We start from the raw sequence: 20,486 nt of genomic DNA, 5'->3' as shown, positions 1-20,486 counted from the left end.
TTAGAAAATTGGGGGGGGGGGAGGCAGACCAACAGTTCCTGATGAGGAAATGCCATTTATATAAAACTGTCTTGATAAATTCTCAGTATTATTCTTCCAGCCCAATAATCCTACTACAGCATCCTTAAATAAAAGCAAATGGAGGAGAGGGCTTTGATCCATCATTACAATGTCTTTTTGTGGAGTAGATCCTGTAACGTCGATGCAGGATGGTACCCATTGCTTCCTCCAGCCAGTTCTTCACTTGCATGCAGCCCTGTCCCTGCGTAGTATGCCCCTGCCCTAATGAGGAGGGGTGATTTCTGTGTCATGGGGGATAAGGAGACGGGTGGTGCTTTTCTTCAAGGAAGCATTGGTGTGTTCCTGTTTAGGAGGGTAGATGTTTCTCCCCAGGAATGCCTGCCTGGCTGGACTTTTGCAGTCAGCAATGCAGCATCTGTAGCCTGCTGTGTGGCTGGAGAGCCAGCCTGGTTCCCAGCTGTGCTGTTGAAACAAGCCCTCTTTCAGGAGGAAGAGGGAAGGTGTGCTTAGCCATCCTGCTTGGGTCACGCTCACTATGACTGGGCCCAGGTGACAGCGGCGATGCTGTCACTGAGTGCAGCCTTTAGCATGGATGGGTTGGTCTGTGTCTCCCAGCCCATGCAGCTGTGCAGCTGTCAGACCTGGCGTTGTGTTTGCTGGAGACCAGGCAGATGGCAAATGGTAGGGTGAGACCTGCCAGGCGTTGCGGAGGCTGGACTTCGGGAGGCGTTGATTGGATCTCCTGCTTGTGTCCCATCTCTGATATGGGCCTGGGAATACCATCCTTCTCTTAGAAGTTGAAACCTTTCATGGCTGGACTCTTTTTTTTTTTTTCCTTTCTGGGGTGTGTTTTTTATGAGCAAAACAAGTTCAGCCTTTTGTATTCTCCAGTAAAGTAAAGGTATTGACGTACTCATTTTCCTGTCTTCATAGAAACATTTTTAAGTACCGTGCAATTAAATTAACTTGGAATGGAGAAGCATAGTATGGCAAAGGCTCTCCTTGAGGAGAAAATATAGCTTTAATAACTAGGAATCTGGCTTTTATTGGCTAGTAAAATTGAGAATGTAACACTGAGCATGCTCAGGTTTTTGCACTAAGCATCTCTATGTACTTAAAGGCATCTGTTCTGTCGGTTTATGCACTGTTAACTAACTGCAAACCTCTTTAACAGCTCCTCTACACTGCTGGAAAATCCTGAGACAGGACAAGGGCAAGTACTGCTGTCATGCCTGATGACTGATGTTGTAAATGGAGTGAGAAAGGCCCTTGAAGGGGAAGCCGTCAAAGCTGACCTAGTGGGAAAAGAGCGCGGGGACAGGTTTCCTCTCAAAGCATGCCAAGAGAGCCAGGCTTGGATGCATATGGGGCTCTTTCCAGTTTTGGGAAGGTGCAAAGTGATGCGCCGTGGAAGGAATGGCTCCAAAATCATTAATTAAAGACTGCCCTTCTGGTGCACCTTCTGACCAAGTTACTGTTAAGAACAAGGTTTTGCCAGGGCTTGAGCTCACTTCGTGCAGATTTCTGATGTGGAGTAGATGCTTGGGAGGACTGTGAGCAAGAAAAGGCTGTGAAATACATAGTTTACAGTGATTAAAAATGGCAAGTATAAAATATTTTTTTAAAATGATGGGGGGAGAGTAGATTTCCCTGTCCTCTCCTGCTCTTACCCCAAACTCTAGTGAGTGAGTGCACTGTACTTTTGAAATGGGAAACACTTCTGCCAGCTGTGAAGCAGAATGATGGGCTTTAATTAGATGAGAAACAAGAAAATGCAGTTGAAGAAATAGGCGTTCAGCGGAGAGAAGGAAAGTGGCATTAAACATCAAAGTAGCTAAAGGGGGTAGGTGCTAGCCCACTAGTAGCGTCTGAATCCATCCTTGTCCAGATAACTGAACAAATAATTTGTACATGGAAAACTGGAGTAATCATAACACAAATGGGCTCATTAGATGGGTCTTCTTGAGTAACAGGGTAACTTGATTATGTTTGGGAAAGATGGGAAATAAACAGGGTGTAGAGGAAAATCTGTTATTTCTTGTCGGCCTCACTTAATGCATCTTTCCTTTTGTTTCTGCAGGTTGAGGACGTTTGGGACCTCTTTGGTGGAAGTGGCCATGTCGCGAGCAACTCAACCACCCACCTTCCCAGTGAGCTTCCAACTCCTGAGCGTTGTGCTGGTGTTTCTCTTCCATGTGCACGGCATACATGCAGAGAGCCCCAGCGAATTGCCTGTGAACGACACCGAGGAGTGCACTGGCTCATACATCTGCAAAAAGGGTGTGATTTTACCAATATGGGAACCCCAGGACCCCTCATTCGGTGACAAAATTGCTCGGGCAACAGTGTATTTTGTAGCAATGGTATACATGTTCCTGGGAGTATCTATCATAGCTGACCGCTTCATGTCCTCCATCGAAGTTATTACATCCCAAGAGCGGGAAATAACCATCAAGAAGCCCAACGGCGAGACCAGCAAAACCACGGTGAGGATCTGGAACGAGACCGTTTCTAACCTCACACTAATGGCCTTGGGCTCGTCTGCCCCCGAGATCCTCCTATCTGTTATCGAAGTGTGTGGCCATGGCTTCACGGCAGGGGACTTGGGGCCAAGCACAATTGTGGGGAGTGCTGCGTTTAACATGTTTGTCATCATTGCGATCTGTGTTTACGTTGTTCCAGATGGAGAGATAAGAAAGATCAAGCACTTGCGAGTGTTTTTTGTTACAGCGGCCTGGAGCATCTTTGCCTACACTTGGCTTTACATTATTTTATCTGTGTCTTCTCCTGGGATTGTGGAGGTTTGGGAAGGTTTGCTCACCTTCTTCTTCTTCCCCATCTGTGTGGTATTTGCCTGGATAGCTGACAGGAGGCTTTTATTTTACAAGTATGTCTACAAGAAATACCGAGCTGGCAAGCAGAGAGGCATGATCATTGAGCATGAGGGTGACCGGCCCTCCTCCAAAGCTGATATTGAGATGGACGGAAAGGTTGCTAATTCTCATGTGGAGAACTTTTTGGATGGGACACTGGTGTTGGAGGTAGATGAGAAAGACCAGGATGATGAGGAAGCCAGGAGGGAAATGGCTCGAATCCTGAAGGAGCTGAAACAAAAGCACCCCGACAAGGAAATTGAACAGCTTATAGAGTTGGCCAACTACCAGGTCCTGAGCCAGCAGCAGAAGAGCAGGGCCTTTTACCGCATTCAGGCCACTCGGCTCATGACGGGAGCTGGCAACATCTTGAAGAGACATGCTGCAGACCAGGCCCGCAAAGCCGTCAGCATGCATGAGGTCAACAGTGAGGTGGCAGAAAATGATCCCATCAGCAAGCTCTACTTTGAGCAGGGTACCTACCAGTGCCTGGAGAACTGTGGCACTGTCGCCCTAACCATCATGCGCCGGGGAGGCGACTTGACCAACACGGTGTACGTTGACTTCCGGACAGAGGATGGGACAGCCAATGCCGGCTCTGACTATGAGTTCACTGAAGGGACAGTGGTCTTCAAGCCTGGAGAGACCCAGAAGGAAATCCGAGTTGGCATAATCGACGATGACATATTTGAGGAGGATGAGAACTTCCTAGTCCATCTTAGCAACGTCCGCGTGAGCGCTGAGGCCTCAGATGAGGGTATTCTAGAGGCCAGTCGTGTCTCAACACTTGCCTGCCTGGGATCACCATCTACTGCCACCGTCACCATCTTTGATGATGACCACGCTGGCATCTTCACCTTTGAGGAGCCAGTAACGCATGTCAGTGAAAGTGTGGGGACCATGGAAGTGAAAGTGTTGCGAACCTCTGGTGCGCGAGGAAATGTTATTGTGCCCTACAAAACCATTGAAGGCTCAGCCAAAGGTGGAGGAGAGGACTTTGAAGATACCTGCGGGGAGCTGGAGTTCCAGAATGATGAGATAGTGTAAGTGAAGGTTTTATTCGTTACTTACAGTCTCTGGTTCTCCTGAAATTAAATGCACATGGCTCCCAGAGCCGCACTGGAGGCGTTTGGGTGCCAGCGCGTTGCAGTATCCATGAATGGCCTTACGTGCTTTGGGGAGCCTGAAATGCTGCGTTCCTGCTTTGCTAACAGACCAGAGAGTGATGCCTGCTTAGGGGCACTCCACCCTTCTAGCAGCAGGGAGGTGGGACTGGTTTGAGACCCCAGCCTCCTGCACCCTACCCATGCGCTGAGCAAGATCTATATAGCCTCAGCTATAAAGTGGAGCAGAGAACAAAACCAAGCTGGCTGTTACCGCCCAGTCACAAGGACCTGCCTTGCGAAGGGCCTAAACTGAGTGTATGAATTGTGGTACCTACTTCCCCTTGCCCGTTGAGGGTCAGGTCATCCAGGACTGGGCCACAGCCTGTTCCACTGATGCTCTGTTCAGGGCTTTGGTGAAGGTCACTTCACCTCCTCCTCTTCTAAAGGCTGCAGGCCTGGGTCCAATGCATGTCCTGGAAAAGTATTGTCATGCAGAGAAGCCTCATGGTTAGGATGCAACTGCATCCACATTTGGCTGCTTGCAAACAAAAAAGAGGCTGAAAGCTGTTGGAGGCTACTCCTGAGTGTTGCTAGGTGGATGGTGGAAAAATTATTAGTGCTGTAGCCTTGCTTATTACATTATATGGAGAATATAAATTAGCCCAGTAAATCATGGTAGAAAACATCTATCCTTGGGTATGTCATGAAGACATTTCCTTGTCCAGTTGGGGCTCTGGGAGGAACAAGGGTTGGGAGTTGTGCTGTTCCAGCCTCAGGCTCTTCCTACAGTGAAGTCTGTGTCTGTAGATAAGTCCCTGCCAACAGTAGACTGTCGCACAAAACCACTGCATAGAACTTGGAGCAGTCACTGATAAAGGGCACTGCTGTGTCAAGGGAGAGCTAAATGTTGGCTTGGGTGTTGCGTATCATACAACTGGTCTCTTAGGAGCTGAGATAGACCCATGACGAGTGCTGAGAGTGGGCCTTACGTTCTATCTGTTACTTGTATCTGCTCCATACGCACAGGGAGAATGGAGCAAATGGGAATCATAAAACTTCTTGAAGTAGGGGGAAAGAAAAAAAGTGATTTGTAGTTCTCAGGCAGAGTATTAGACCAGTTGGGGTTTTGACTTCTCAGGAAAAACTGAGCAAGAACTTCACAGCTCCAGCCATCTGGAGGCCAGAACATGCATGTTGCTCACACAAGGGTCGAGAGCACACGATATGCCTTTGTTCCTGGCTCCTGAATGATAACTATAGTAGAGAGGAATGCAGTTATTTGATTTTTTTTTTTTTTTCATTTTGGGAGAACCAGGGAGTTATCTGCCGAGATGCAATGAACTAGGCTATAAGGATATCCCCCAAAGGCTCTTTACTTTTTAACCAGGTCACTCAGCGCTAGCAAAACTGGGCTACTGGCAGGAAGACTTTGACGTTTGATCTCAGTTCCCATGGGATGTGACATGTTTACATGGCAGGCCAAACACAGGGCCGCCGGCTCTGAGACTGCGCTCAGAGGGGCTTCAGCTTCCCCCTTGTCTTGGATCCATCACTCTGGCCGGGATCTCTGTGCTGTCCTTCATCAAAGACAGGTAGTGTCACCTGTGTCTGCGCTGCCTGTTGGTGCTCAGTCTGTGATGTGGGGTTTTGCAGTGGGACAGCAGTGCCTTCTCCCCGACGTTGCGCTGGGGCCCGCTGTGCTGTGCCTACTGCCGCTGCTGGTGGCCCTTCCTCCACGAAGCTGTTCACTGATGACTTTTGCCAAGAGCCCAGTAACCAAGGGGTGTGCTGGAGACGAGCTGACCACATCCTGTCAGAGCTGCTGCCTGGCCTCCCGCGGCGTGCTGGTGTGCCCTCCCCGCGGCGGCAAGCCTCCACCTTGCTTTTCTTACTGGCTATCAGCGTGCGTACAGCAAGCAAGAAATGGGGGAAAACCGCTTTCTTAAAAACCCGAGTGTGTTTTTTCTGTCCAGATGCCAGGGCATTGCCATCATATCTCTATTGCCTTTAAACTATCTCTCCCTGGAATCCTAGGGAGGGACGGTACATGGGAAGCACCACTTTAAGAGTTCACAACCTGGTACAGATGAGGGCTTGGGGAATGGGGTGGGAGGAGGTGGTGTCTGCAGGGCCATATGTTGACCAAGGGGCTTGCTCCATTCAGGTAAGAGAGGACATGCACATACCTTATTTTTCTGGGAGAAGGATGAAACCGATTGTACAAATTGCAATCTATTCGTGTGCCTGAAAGGCAGTAGGTATTCATCTGAAACTTAGCTGCTACAGTCCATGTTCAGGTGTTGGATGATACAATCTGACTTGCAGAAGATTTCCTGCAGGTCCGTGTTTGCCTGGGCACCAGTTTAGGACAGCCCTGCAGCACAAAGGCGGTGTGGTCCTGAAGCTGAGGTGCTGCTTACAGGCATCCTCCCTTGGAAGAATTTGCTCTAATGGGAATAAAGAAGATGCGCTAGCACAATATGTGGATTATAGAGCTAAACCCTGTTTGCTGTGTTATTGCTTGTAGTGCTGTGCTTCAGCTAAATCACAGCTATGTAGAATGGTGCAATTCCCTAGCACATTTGATTCAATAAAGTTCTAAAACTTCAGGTTTTCCCATGCTCTGGTGGCCAAGAGATGGCTTTGCTGTCCTTTCTAAAAGTCTTTAGTGCCTCTTCAGCTCTGCCATTCTAGGCTGTATCAATCTGATAAAATTAAGTAAGATATGTTTTTCTGGGGCACTAACAACAAAGGTAGGGCAGTGCAGGGGGACACAACGATGAAAGAAAACTGTGTACAAGCCTCTATTATTAGAGGGCTGGCTTGCTGGTAAGTCCCAGTAAAATTAGAAAGCACTGGGAGGGCCCTGATCTCCTGGAGACCTTCCTCCCTTTCCCAAAAGGCCCAATTATGTAACATGTTGTTTGTTTGCAGCGTCCAGAGAGACTTCTGCAATCTGTTGACGTCCCCTTTCCCAGAGCACACAAAATAGCTGTGTAACTGCTGAAGCCGTGCCACTCCTGTGCATTCAGACAAAGATCTCATTCCGATGCTACCAAAAAAGATGTATAATGGAGAAGATGTTGGTCCTCCTATGGCACATTTTATCCCAGCATTGCCTGGTAGCCTCTTGGAGTGATGCTTTTCTGCTCCTTGCTCCTGAAGCACAGCTTGTGTGTTCAATGGGTGCATGTTGGCAAGTGAAACAAACAGCGTTTAAATGTGTTTTGCAAAGGAGTTAGCTGGGTTTGCACGACAGATTGTTCCGAGCTGTGTGGGAAAGCTAAAGATGTCTGACTTGGGTCTCAGCAAGGTCAGTCTCAGTGATGCTGCACGGGTACCTGGGGCTCTGAGACATTGGAGTAGGACAGGGTGCTATGATTTAAAATGTAAGAGAGAGCCTTCCCTCTGGGGCCATCCTCAACAAGATGACTCCAGCTTTGTCTTGCATCTCCATTAATGATTAAAGCTTTCTTGATGAGAACATGGAGAAAATGTGTAGTTGCAGGCTCTTCCTGCCCACCCGTCTACCACAGCTATTGTGACATAGAAGAGGTCACTGGTTCATCTAGCCAGTGTATTTTTATCTCCTGACCGAATGCCAAATAATTCAAAAGAAGTCCAGCCTCCTATCTTAGAGGAAGAAGCAATCCTTCCCCCAGCTGATGGGATCTCTTCTTGCTGTCTCAAAACATCAGGAGGGGCACCTCTTCCAGATGTGACTGCAAAGCTATATGAAAACTGTGTGTTCTTTCATGTTCAAAAAATAGTAGTTTTTCTAGAGATAACATTGCAACTAGAGATCTATTACAATCTGCATTCCAGATGTCTGCACCCACACCTCCCAAAAGAAAAGTTTTTACTGCATTAATAAGTCAGTGAAGAAGATGGTATACACAATTATATGGATAACCAATTAAACTGGTATTTCACCTATGCAGTTACACCTATAAATGCATGGAGAATCTTATGTCAATAGATCTTGCTGTTCATAATATATAGTGTAGCTCTTTTTATAAAAGGTGTCTGCTGCAGGTTTAGGAAGTGTCACTTTTGGCCCATTGAATTTGACTTGTCCAAGCCAGCTTTGGCATTTCTCTGGAAGCATAAATCTAGGAACCAAATGCTAAAGTGACATAAACATCAGCTAAATCCTCTGATTTTTTAGGGAAAGTGACCCCAGAGACCACATAGCCTCTCTCCCAAGCCCTTTAAAAATGTCAGTGTCAATAAATATAGATTGTGGTGGGAGGGGACCCAAGTGGTACTGCTTTTTTAAGTTCCCCTTTTCTTTTCCAAAAGAGGTTGGGTGAGGCATTTCTAAAGAAACAACAAAAATAAAATCCTGACTCAGCCCTGGGACCTCTCTAGCTCAGTTTTGCATCCGTGGCCTGCCGCTTCAGAGAAAAAAATGAAGCCTCCAGCATGGTCAGCTTTGCAGTGGGACACAATCAAAGAGCAGAGAGTCTTCTGATGTGGCAGAGAGACCGCTGTAAACCAGGCTGAAGGTGAAGCAAACAAACATTCCCCTTTTCACGTTTCATCACTGAACACATTCTCTCTCTCTTTGTCCATCCCACTTCATTTGCATGGGCCAGTGTGCATCCCTCCCTCGCAAGCCCTGGCTCGCGCAGGGTTAATGTCTGGAGGCACAGTGTGAGGTATCAAAACAGACCAAACAAAGATTAAACTCTTATTTGGCCTGCTTCCAGCACCCAGCTTGGGTTTTAGAGCATGTTTTTCCCTTGCCACTGGCAGTCTCGCCTGGCCCACTGGGACTTGCAGGCAGCTCAAATATGGCCACCAGGATCTCGGTCTTGGGTCCTTGGCAGGAGCACCCAGTGCCCTGGGTCCATCTTATGGAGGGTGGCCCTGGCCATGGCCCCTAGCAGGGAGCTGAGCACATGTGTGGCAGCAGGCTGGGGCAGGGCACGGGGGCCTGTTTCCCTTTCCAGGGGAGTTTGGGGGAGGAGAGGTTCCCTGGGGCTGAAATGTATCATTGCTTTGGGTCCTGAAGGCCAAAAGCTGGTTGTCCCTCCTTCAGGGGGGAAGATACAGCTATAACAGGATGAACTGTCTTTTCTTTTTTTCCTTTTCATACATACAATGTTTAGTCTTTCCTGAACGCTCCTAAAACGTTAGCCTTAACATCTCCCAGCCATGTGCATCTCTCTTAAACTGCTGTGCTCTTGTCTCGGTTGCACTGGACAACCCCCACATTTCTGTTAGGAGACAGCAAGGAAACAAGGCCACGTGGTGTTCACAGACCTTCCCCTTTCTCCTGCGCCCAAGTGCCTGCAGGTGCTTGCTGTTGTCCTGTGCACACAGGCTGGGCACCGAGTGACACAGACATGGTGCGTACTGAAAAAATCATTCCCGAGTGCCATGTCAGGTCTGGAGCCTGCAAAGCGCATACTCGCAACTGTGCCTCCAAGTGTCTTATGGCCTGATCTGGTCCTCTCCTCCCAAGTAAGGCCAGTGGGTGTGCTCCTGTGGCATATCATCATGGGGTTGTGGGACAAGTCCTGCCCGTAGCTTGCTTGCGGAGGGTGAGCACGGGATGCAGTCCATGCCGTTTGCCCAAATAAGTCATGAAATCTAGGAACTTGATTTGATGATGTCCTCTGTGGAGGGGATTAGGCAGCGAGGTTGTGGTATTGGATGAAGCAAGTTGTGCCAGCACATCACTGGGGGGAATCGGGGGGAGAAGGGTGAGGACAAGAGTGGTTAGCTCTCGCTGAAGAACTGACACGGTTTTTGTCCTTGAAAAAAACAATGTTTCCTTATTTGTAATGAGCTGTTGTTGGCAATTTACTGCTGCCAGCTGCATCTCTGTGGTTGATTAAGGGAGCTTGGATCTTAAATATGTAATAACTCTCTGAAAGCCATTGAGAGGCAGTTATTAGCTTCATCAGAGCCTGTGTACACATCCGTTGTGCTCCTTTATGAAAAGGCTACCTATTAAATGCATTGTAGTAATTTATGAAACACAGGATCTAGGCTTGTTTTAAGAAATTAAAGCAGCAACCCTAGTGAAGCTTGTTGGTGTGCGAAAGAGTTATCTTGGAGTGAAGCACTGCTCTGCAGCTCCTTGCTGGGGAGACAAGAGTTGGGGGGTAGGAGAAGCTCTGTCCCCCTTTTCATACTCTCTTCTTTCCCTGGCATGTGCTTGAGCGCTGCTGGCAGCAGCATTAGCAGCAGCTGTGATATGCAGGTCTTGTCAACAGAGCAGGGACCCGTCCCTCTCTCCCCTGTGCACATGGGATCCTTTACTGTGGCAAATCCTTGAGCAGGGAGAGGTAAATTGTCGTACCGACAATTTAGGTACAACAGGACCCCGATACAAGTGCTGAGTTCAAGTTGTTTCAGTCTGCCTGCGGAATAGGCTTCTTTCCTCTGACACTTTGCCCCCAGGTTTGACCTTGGTGGATGGCACTCAGTAATTTTCTTCCAGCAGCAGGGCTGCATTTGTGGGCTTAAAATGAGAGCAACAGAACAAAAAGCAGACAGCTGACCACAGCTGGCATCCCAGCATCTGTGCAGATGGGCAGAGAAACATCTGCTGTCATCCAAAGCCAAACAGAGAGGAGAAGCTGGACCTGGCAGACAACTGGCTGAGTCAGAAACAGACCCTCCCTGGGGGGAGAGGCTGAGGCCAGAGGCACCATCCCGCACGCTGCGGGCGGATGGAGTGCTATCGGCCGGCTTGCTGCCGTCGGGAGGATGTGATGTCGCTCTGCCCTTGGCAGGCAGGCGTACCAGAGGTGATGCACAGTCTTCCATGTCTGGGTCTGCCTTGTATGTGTCCCTACTGGCTTTGCTCACACCGGGGACAAAATTGCGTGTTCACTAGCAAGGACATGCACATCACTGCTGTGCTATCCCTTGTTTCTGCTCCTTCCCCTGTTCTCCAGCACCACAGGATAACTGTGTTAGCTTAACCTTCACCGTCTGGTCTTGCTGAACCACCTGGATTTCTACACTACTCTCAGATGAGGAGCTTTGATTAAAAGTTAGTCTTTCACAGCCACAGTGTTTGTGATGGCCGGGTGCACGGCCTAGCTGCACTGGTACTAGTGGGTCTGTTCTCTGCTTTGCAGTCTCAGGCATGGTTGGAGTTAAGGTCAGCCCTCTCCAAGTCGTAAATGCCATTCAGCCTGAGGACATCTTGGGAGAGATTAAAAGTTCTACTAATAATGTTTCTGACACTAACATTGGAGGCGTTGCATTGGTTTCCAAGAATGGCAATGCTGGATCCTGGGTGACAACAAATAATAACGGCATTTCTCTGTTTTAAAAATATCTTAGCGTAAGAGAGAAAATATTCCCACTGCTGTGCAAGTAAGAGGGTGACCAGCATGTGCCTCCTCCATCCAGTCCCTATATGGTTCCATTTCCATAGTGTCTGGACTCCTTCCTACACAATCAAAGTAACAATAAAATGTGTCTGGCAATGAGAAACAAAGCAATAACGAAGAATGGGGGCACAGACTGGATCCCCATGAACTGGGTGCAGGAAGGAAAGAGATGGAGCTGATGGCATACACCTGCCCCACAGAGCAAAGTCCTTTCCAGGGGAAGGTCCTCTGAGTGCAGATGCTCTCAGATGGCTGAGGACAGGGATGGAGATGGGCTGAGTAGAGTCCAGTGCAGAGATACTACCTTTGGGTTTTTTCTAGAGGTGGTTTAAATTTTACGGCATTGCTGTCAGGAAGCTTCTTTGCTCTTTGGAGTGCTTGAGTGATTCCTCTGGTTATTTGCTCCTGTTACAACACCGGTGTGTGGTAGTGTCCTGGTTCCGGCTGGGACAGAGTTAACTTTCATCCCAGTAGCTTGGGGTGGGGTGTGCTGTCTTTTGGGTTTGGTATGAGAGGAGCGTTGAGGGCCCATTGACGCTTTGGTTGTTGCTGGGCTGTGCTTGCACCGGGGAGACTTTTGGTTTCTCTTTTTGGCCTCCCATGCCCTGCCACGTGCAGGGCAAGCTGGGGCAGGGGGGGAGCACAGCCGGGGTGGTTGACCCAGCTGGCCAATGGGGTATTCTATACCATGTGACATCATGCTCAGTATAAAAACCAGGCATGGGGGGGGGCTCGCCCCCTGTTCATGACATGCGGTCGGCAGTCGGTGAGCAGTTGCATTGTGCATCGCCTGCTTTGTATATTCAGTTATTGTTGTTGTTCTCATTGTTATTATTACTGTTCTACTTTGTTTTATTTCAATTATTAAACTGTTTTTATCTCAACCTGGAAGTTTTCCTACTTGTGCCCTCCCGATTCTCTCCCCCATCCCACTGGAGGGGGCGGGTGAGCGAGCGGCTGCGTGGGGTTTATTTGCTGGCTGGGGTTAAACCACGACAGGTAGTCACACACTGCACTATTTTGGGGTCATGCGATGTGGCTCTAAATTAACCACAGGCCCAGTACGCCCTGAGGAGAGCCTTGTCCCAGAGGCCAGATGCACCGTCACCAGGTGACAAAGCTGTTGTCTCACTGACTGGGACGTAAGAAGGACATGAAGTTTCTTGCTGGGTCCAGAACAAAACAAAAAAAAGGATGGATTTGCTCTGAGTTCTTTTCCAAACTTCGTTGCTTACTTCCAGGAGAACAACATAGTTATACGCTGGGCGTTTGCAAACAATTTGGAGTAGAAATATATTGATCCTTTAAAGCGCTCAAACTGCCCAGGCAGCCTCTCAGCTTTACAGTGCTAATGGCTCAGCTCCTCAGCCTGTGCAGGCATTTCCCCTGCCTGCCCCTTCTCCCCAGCGCTCGCCCTCCCGTCTCTGCGCTGTTCACGTGGCCTTGGCTCTGCCGTCCTTTGACCCAAGACCTTACCCGTGCAGCCTGAGCGCTCCTCTCACCGGTGTTGTGACAGATGACTTATCCTGGCATGCCTTTAGATAGGGGCAAGAAACACACCTGCCTGGAGACTGCGGACATCGTGCTCCAAGGAGCTGTGCATCCTCGGCCGCAGCCCTCTTTCCCTCTCGGCAATGCCATTCTGCAGCCCGGGCTCTGCTGTCCTAATACTGCACAGCTCTCACATGAATACGCAGCCCTGTCACAGCATATGAGGCAGGAAAAAGTCTGTTCCGCAGGAAGTCTGGAATAAATAGATCTGCGATGAGCAGGGGAGAGACACATTGGTTTCACTGAGAACAGGAGGCTGGATCTGAGATGAAACCTGTTGCTTTGGCTCGAGCAGGTGGGGAGCAGGTTTTACCTGGCACCAGAGTCGGCACAGGGCTTTGTATTTGCTTAGTTGAGGAGATTTGCATTCACACTTTAGATTTGGTTATTGAAATTTATATTCCTCCTTAGCGACTGGGTATGTGATGGGACCTAAGGGAATAAGATATCACTCCTACACAGGGTAAAAATAATATAAACAAAGGTAGTATTAATGCCCCAGGCACAAATGATCCTACCACAGGGGAAAGGGAGGGAAGTGTAACAGGAGATTTACCTGACTCACGAGCTCTCCAGTGACCTGGAGCTCAGAAAGAATCATACAAAAACCCCAAAATGGGTCAGTTTAGTAGGGAGGATTGTAACAGAGCAGCGTGGGAGGGTTGGGACAGAGTCAGGCCGAGCATGAACTGGACAAGAATTAGAGAGGAAGGAGATGTCCTGTCCATGCCTTAACAGTGCAGAGGGAGAAGGAGAAGGGAGCTGAACAACAGATTCCACCAAGAAGCAGGTCTCTCTGTGGACATCTGTGTTCGTGAGGCCTGCAGGTGTAGGACAGAGATGATGTAACCTACCTCTCCTCAGACCCAGTGAGCATACTGAAATCTAGCCTCATGTTGTTAGGGGAATGCCTGAGGGGCTCTCAGAGCTGCTAGCAGTCCTCCTGGAAAGTTTCCTGGGCAATAGGTGAGATCTGCAGGCAAGCTCAGGAGCTGCCTTCAAAAGCAGTTCAGCCAGATTAGGTCTGCTTCTGTACCTAAAAGATCCTAGAATAAATCAACAAGTTATCTGTAAGTACCTCAAAGATAACAAGGAGATGAAAAACAGCCAGCATCTACTTGTCAAGAACAAATCTTATCAGGCCAACCTAATTTGCTTTTATGCCAGCCTTTTGGGTAAGGGAGAAGCAGTGGTTGTCATATCACGCAGCTTCAGAAGGGCTTTTAACGTTGCCTTGTTCAGTACTGTCATAAGGAAGCGCTGGCTAAATGGGCCACTGGGGTGATGGGGTCAAACCTGTCTGGAAAGAGAAACATGGCAGTGGATGGGGGTGAAAAGGTGTTCAGCAGGTGCTTGTCCTGAACTGGAGCTTGTTGCGCATGGAAAAGAGAAGTTTGGTGTTTAAACTTGCAGATAGAAGGAGTGGAGACGCTGGCAGCATTATCGAAGGTAGGATGGGGGATTTACAGAGATGGGCCGGGAAATAGCCTGAGCAGAAGCAATACACTGTAAAGTGCTTGTGCAAGAATAGTTATAAACACAAATTCAAGTGGGAGAGGAACGACTGAGTCAGGGGGTGCCATTGTGACCCGGCAGCCAAATCTGAGCTCACATCATCATGCTCTTGCAATGAATGAGACAGATGTCATCCTGAAGATATTCATGAGGAGTGCAGCCATCCTTATGCTATCTCTCCCCAACTGTGTCCAGCTCTGACCACTCAACTCCAGAAGAAGTTGGGAAGAGTCCAACAGAAAGCACAGAAAATGACTGACTGAGAAATGTGACCCAAGGTGAGAGACTGCGAGAACTGGGGCTGTTTAATTTAGAAACACACAGGCATAGGGAAGGTCTAAGCCTTGAGCTATGTAAAGGGCAATAAGATATTCTCTGTGTCTGCAGGGTATTGAGGAAGCAACAGAGGCAATTCAGATTAGACAGGAGGGAAAATTTCCTCCTAGTACAGATGGGTCCACTCAGGAGTACGTGGGTGACCTCTGTCAACAGCAGAGGACAGCTTCGAGACACTGTTCAAAAATTTACTGAAGATATAAGGTGTATTGTCTCTTTTAGGACAGGTTTGGGTCAGATGAGGTCTTGGGAACTCTTCCTCTCCTGTTGTTATGTGCTAGCCAGGCAAAAGCATTCATCATGTGAGTTGCACTTCAGTCAGGTGGCCTCTGTCCTACATGGTCTTCTGCCACAAATGTGTGATGGAGTAACATGCAAAGCAACCTCCAGCTAGAACAGAAAGACCAAATGCATGCATACACATGCAACCTTCAGAGCTTCCCTGTGGTCACCCAATCTGGGCTCTTTGCTCACAACGGATATCTGGGACAGGGCCAGTGCTCGCCTGCCGTCTGTCTCCTTTGCTAATAATTAGATGCAATCCAAGCTTCCCTGCAGGAGAGCCCTGTCCCCATGGGGGAAGAAGCAAGGCTGCACAGATTAAGGAAGCTAATTAGAGGGGAAGAGAGCATTGGTACTGAAGCCCCAACAGTAAACTTTGAAATATAGATAAGGGAGCAGTATTTAATTATATACAATTAAAACACTGCATCTCAGCCCCCTGAGAACTGGCAGTCTTGGAAAGCCCTCACAAAAGTGCTGATGAACAGATCTGAAGGCAGCGGTGGGCTAGGGGCTGTGCTTATTAACCTTCACCTGGGAAACGCATCTGAAGAGAAGAGCTAGGACCACTGGCTCCTTATTTCTGTGTGGTGTCCTCCCTCACCCAGAGCAGGTAATGGGAACCCAAAGCTCTGGCACTGAAAGGGAGATTGCTCTGCTCTTCCATGCAGCTGGGCACAGACCATTGCAGACACCTATGCAAGGAGAAGCTATCCTGAAAACGTAGGGGAAATTGGAGAGGGTTGTAAATATTTGGCCTGAGGAAGAGAAACAATCTTTGTGCCCGTCTCTCCTCATGCACCAAGACAAAGCTCCTGCCCCTGTGCCTGCCAGCCAGGGGCCTCCTAGTATCTCCAGGGAGCAGCATGCTGATGTTCCCCTTTGCTCCACAATCCTGCAAAGTTATCTTAGGTTATTTTCCCACAAGTTTGCTCTAGTCACTAAAGCAGCTACTTCCACAGCTGCTCCTTTGCCACAGTACATATATAGCCCCTGACTTCTGATCCTTTAGCCTGCCCTCTCCAAGCCAGGAGGGCAGTTTGATTTCCCTGTAAAATGCCTGCCTTATGTTCAAACATTCACTGTTGCACTCTCGGCCAGCTAAGCCAGACAGCTTTGTGGACTGCAGCAGTAGCTTTTATCCCATAGCTGCTTCTGGGTGTTAATGTAGTAAAACCACGATGAGGGAAAGCCTGGATGGATTCATATCGTCTGGCAGAGTAGAACTGCAGAACCAGCCTGAAGTTTTCCAAAATTACTCTTCCTCAACAACTTCAAACCCTTAAGGAAGGCTTTAGTTCAGCCTTGGATGCCAAAGGAGGTGGTCCCTGTTTTAATCTGTAAATATGAAGTGCCAGAGGGCTTCTACCTCCTGAAGGCAGTAACTTTGAAAAGTGCAAGCAAAAGGCTAGAGCTCCTTTTTCTGCATCCCTGTCTCCTAGTATTCCTCTTTTGCTTGGGCTTTGCCCCCACTTTCTTCTAGGTCCATGCACAGAACCCATGAGTCGCATCTGCGATGTCACAAACAGCTTCCCTGGTGATTCAGCTGCTTAAAGCGTTACAAGACCTGAAAGGGATGCCAATGCTACTGAGGTTCATTTTATTTGCCTGAGCCTTTCTGGTGATGTTTTCCTCTGCCGTGCCAAGAGCTAAAGCCTCAGGGGTTCTTCACTCATTGTGTTTTAGGTGAAAATTAAATTTCTTGTTGAATCCCAGAGCTCCAAGAGTTGGGGTTTTAAGAAAAATGCTGACTAGCATCTAGAGTGCCCTGTCTGGCTCTTGGTATGCCAGGGGAGAATTTGCCATGCTTGGGGGGAGAATTGCTCTCTATTGTCAGTCCTGCAGAGCTGGAAGGGAAGGTGGGAGGCTTAAGTTTCTTCTCAATTCAAATCTTCCTAGGCCTAGTATGAATGAGCATGTTGGTCTCTTGCAAATATACAAACAGATTTCTACAAAGCACTTGCTAATGAACCAAAACAACAGTTTGTCCTTTCAGTGATTTGTGGGGAGTCAGTAAAAGGCTCAACCTGGGGAGCTCATTACACTGCTAAAGTAGTGCATTTTTAGTGGAGATGCTGGGAAGCTGTTAGCTGCTGGCTGTGATGCAGGGCGAGAGGCTCGGCAGCTCTGGGAGGAAACCTGTGAGAGGAGACGTCTATCGCCTCCGTGGGCGCGAGCACGGGGCTGGCTCGCAATGGGGGCAAGGCAACCAGGCCGTGCAGGTGGGGTGCGAGAGGCGCTGATTTCCACCCCCTATCGCTGTAATCTCATGGCTGGGCTATAGGCACACTGATATCGTGCTGGAGTCTCAGGTCTCAGGTACAAAGTGGAGAAGAGGAGATCAGAGTCCAGCACTAGTGAGAAGTGAGAGCCACAGCAGCCTACTTGGACACTTGGCCACACGCATGGTATAAAACAGAGACCTTCTGGAAAATATAGTCAGACTCTCAGGGCTGAAAAACCAGGCACTTAATCCTATACATCAAAGGGAGCGTGGCACTGCTCAGCCATTGTTCTGCTTCATGGGCACAGCGCGTTCGTCACCTTCAGCTATTGCACAGCTCAGCTACAAAGCTAATTCGCACCACTGCCCTTTCCTCTTGGTGTGAGTAGATGGACTTACTCACGCAGCAACTGTAGCCATCTCCAAAAGGGATGCATATACTTCAAGGTGCCCATGTACCTAAGGGTTGCATACGCCTATGCCTCAGCAATCAGAGTAAGTGAAAGACCAACCAGGGAAGTGCATGTATGGGGATGAGGCAGGATAATGTAAAAGAGAGGTGAAAGCATGATGAAAATAGGAAAAGGAGGGGTGGAAGGAAAAATGAAAGAGGGGCCAAAATCACAATGGTTCTTATGAGTGCTTCCTCTCAGCTGCTGGTGATCACTTCCAGAGCTACAACGTGCTCAGGGTCATGTTCAGAGGCCCCTAGTCCCACCAAAGCTCAGAGCAAGGTTGGGCTGCTCAAGTTTGCAACAGTTCGTTGGAGAAAGCTGTTTGGCTCTTGCTATGGAATGAGTTTGACATCCATGTCTTAAAAGCATTGAGCTGATATTGCACAAGTTTCAGCTTCAGTGTGCTTGCAGGGAGAGCCCTGGCTTGGCACTAGGCAGCAAAGGTAAAAGCAATGAGGAAAAGAGAATTCTTCTGGCTTTGCCAAGAAAAATCACTGTGCATGGGAAAGGGAGAACTAAATTGATCTGAATATTCCTGCTATTGGTCAGCACTTTGGTGCCAAGGTAGTCACACCCTGTGTGGATGGGTGCGTGCATGTGAGAGAGGGAAAGAAAAAAGGTAACATGAAAAGCTCCGTATTTAATATTGTGTTAATCCCTTCCCTCCCAGCTAGAGTAGAGGTTTAAAATTCTTTTGCTGGACATGAGGGGAAATGTACTGATTTGTGTGAACATTCTTTAATTAGGGAAGAAAGCTTTACTTTTCAGGAAAGTTGCAACTGAATAAATTAGTTTGGAAGTCTGAGGAAATTAATTGAAGTTGGGGGGGGTTGTTTATTGCTTTACAGAAAATTCAAGTTGCATTTTGAACCAAACTTTCCTTCATTAACTCTGGAAACTTAAGCAGGGGATGGATTTCAGGCCAAGTGTTTTGAAAACCCCTGCTAACAGCAACTGTGGCAGAAACAACAACACTTCAGCATCTCAATTTCTCTGTGAAAGCCAGTACGCTGAAAAGGTATACAAGTCAGGCAACTTGTGCAACAGCTCTTTGCAAGTAGGGATTTGCTTCTAGCACCCTAGTTATGAGATAGAAAATCCTGCAAAGGAGCAAGTGGGAGTTGCAAAGCCATGTGCCAGCTTTGGACCCAGAGCTCAGTGTGATGGTGATCTCCACCAGCAACCATGGGGAGTGGGGCGAAGTGCCTGCCCTCCAGTCCTTGCTGGGGTACAGCACCCTTTGATTTATAGCATGAGTTTTATTCATTTCTTTTTGAGCTTAGACACATGTATTAATTAGAGGAGAACTGGTGAGCTCTGCTAACGCATTTGAACGTGGGTAGATTTAGGCTTGCATTTGAGACATTAAACATGAAGTAAAATGATGTTCTCTTTGCACCAGTTATTGTGAGCAGGGGCCTTGATTTGTTATGTCCCCAACACCACTGCACTAATGACTTCTAATGCAGAAAGAAAGAACGGTGTGTCATTAATGCAATAGGGTGGTGTGAAGCTACTGTATGAAAAGGAGAGGCTGAGACAGACTAGTTTATGACGAGCTTGTAGCAAACCTGGGACTAATTGGCTGAGTTTAAACCCTTGGGAGGCTGGAAGCCAAAACATTTGTTGACCCATGAGGGGAAGCCCTTCCCGCACGGACATCCTCCCGAGGATGGGGGCATGCTGCAGGGTGAGCAAAGTGGGTCTGGAGACATGCCAGCACAAGCATTGCTCTCTCCTGCTCCTCCCTTGGTTTCTCCACCAGTCCCATTACAAAACATGTCACGTAGCCCCGGCACTTACAAGTGAGGGGGAACAAGTGTAAGGATTTCTCTCCAGGCTTTGCCAGGAGAGGCAAAACCCAAGAGGGTAAAACCTTCCAAGGAAAACCCAGCTCATATCTCCTGAGGATCTTCTCTCTCTACTGGTGTGTCCAAGCAGTCCGGTGACCTTGACATTCGAGCAAGGTTTTCTTCATTGCTCTGTGGGATCTCTCTGCTGGCTGCAGGCAGATTTTGGTCGAGATGGAGGCCATTGATTTTTAAACGTAAATGATAGGCTGTAAAGAAAGACTTCATCTCACAGCTGGTCTAAACTACAAATACAACATAGCTACGTATGTCAAAGCTGCTAGCGATGGCCTGTAAAGGTCATTTGGCTTACCTCCCTGTGTGACAGAGGTTGTACAGGCTTGCTTGTTGTCATTTGTACAACAGATGGAACTGGGGAAACGTTTGATTGAGGGTTTTTCCCCAGAAGTACCTCACTGCATTTTCTCCTCTCAGTGAAAATGAGGAAAATTGGAAACGCCACAGAAGCATACCTGTTTTTCATTTAAAAGCTGAAGGAGGAGAAACCACATAGATTTAGAGAGAAGGCTGGCTTGTTTTTTAGAGAAGACACCTGGGACAAAATAAAATGTCACCCTTGCCTACTTCAGTCCTCGATGACAGAAATCTACATCGCGACACTAACACTGAGTGACCTGCAGAGATGTGCTGTGCTGGGAAGGCCCTGGGCCATGATCCTGCTGTACGGGTGCAGTCACATTGGTTGAGGTTCAATTGTGAGGGAGGTGGAGGTTTGCTTGCATACTGTGACAGTGGAAATGACTCACATGTCTTGAGCTGCAGAACAAAATTACCTTCAATTTCTTCTTCTCTCGCTCTGTGCCCTGTAGCAGTGCTCTCCAAAGGTGGTTGGAATGCAGGCATAAATAAAATTCAGCACGCACTGGGGCTACACATACCTGGAGCCATAATGGA

At 48.2% G+C, this 20,486-nt stretch overlaps 1 protein-coding gene across 4 annotated transcripts in view; it reads left to right on the top strand.

Moving 5' to 3' along the window:
* The first annotated feature begins 631 nt into the window (after window positions 1-631).
* The window catches only part of SLC8A1 (solute carrier family 8 member A1), a 110,310-nt gene continuing 90,455 nt past the window's right edge, over window positions 632-20,486 (top strand). For all 4 annotated transcript variants that reach the window (XM_075147541.1, XM_075147540.1, XM_075147543.1 and 1 more), the window contains exon 1: window positions 632-3,937. In XM_075147541.1, the coding sequence (XP_075003642.1) occupies window positions 2,076-3,937 (1,862 nt within the window). In that variant the 5' untranslated portion in view covers window positions 632-2,075. The remainder of the gene's footprint in view (window positions 3,938-20,486) is intronic.

This window comes from Calonectris borealis, chromosome 3, assembly GCF_964195595.1.
Source record: "Calonectris borealis chromosome 3, bCalBor7.hap1.2, whole genome shotgun sequence".
Taxonomy (NCBI): Eukaryota; Metazoa; Chordata; class Aves; order Procellariiformes; family Procellariidae; genus Calonectris; species Calonectris borealis.
The sequence above is the reverse complement of the archived record's forward strand: the minus strand, read 5'-3'. Positions and strand labels throughout refer to the sequence as shown.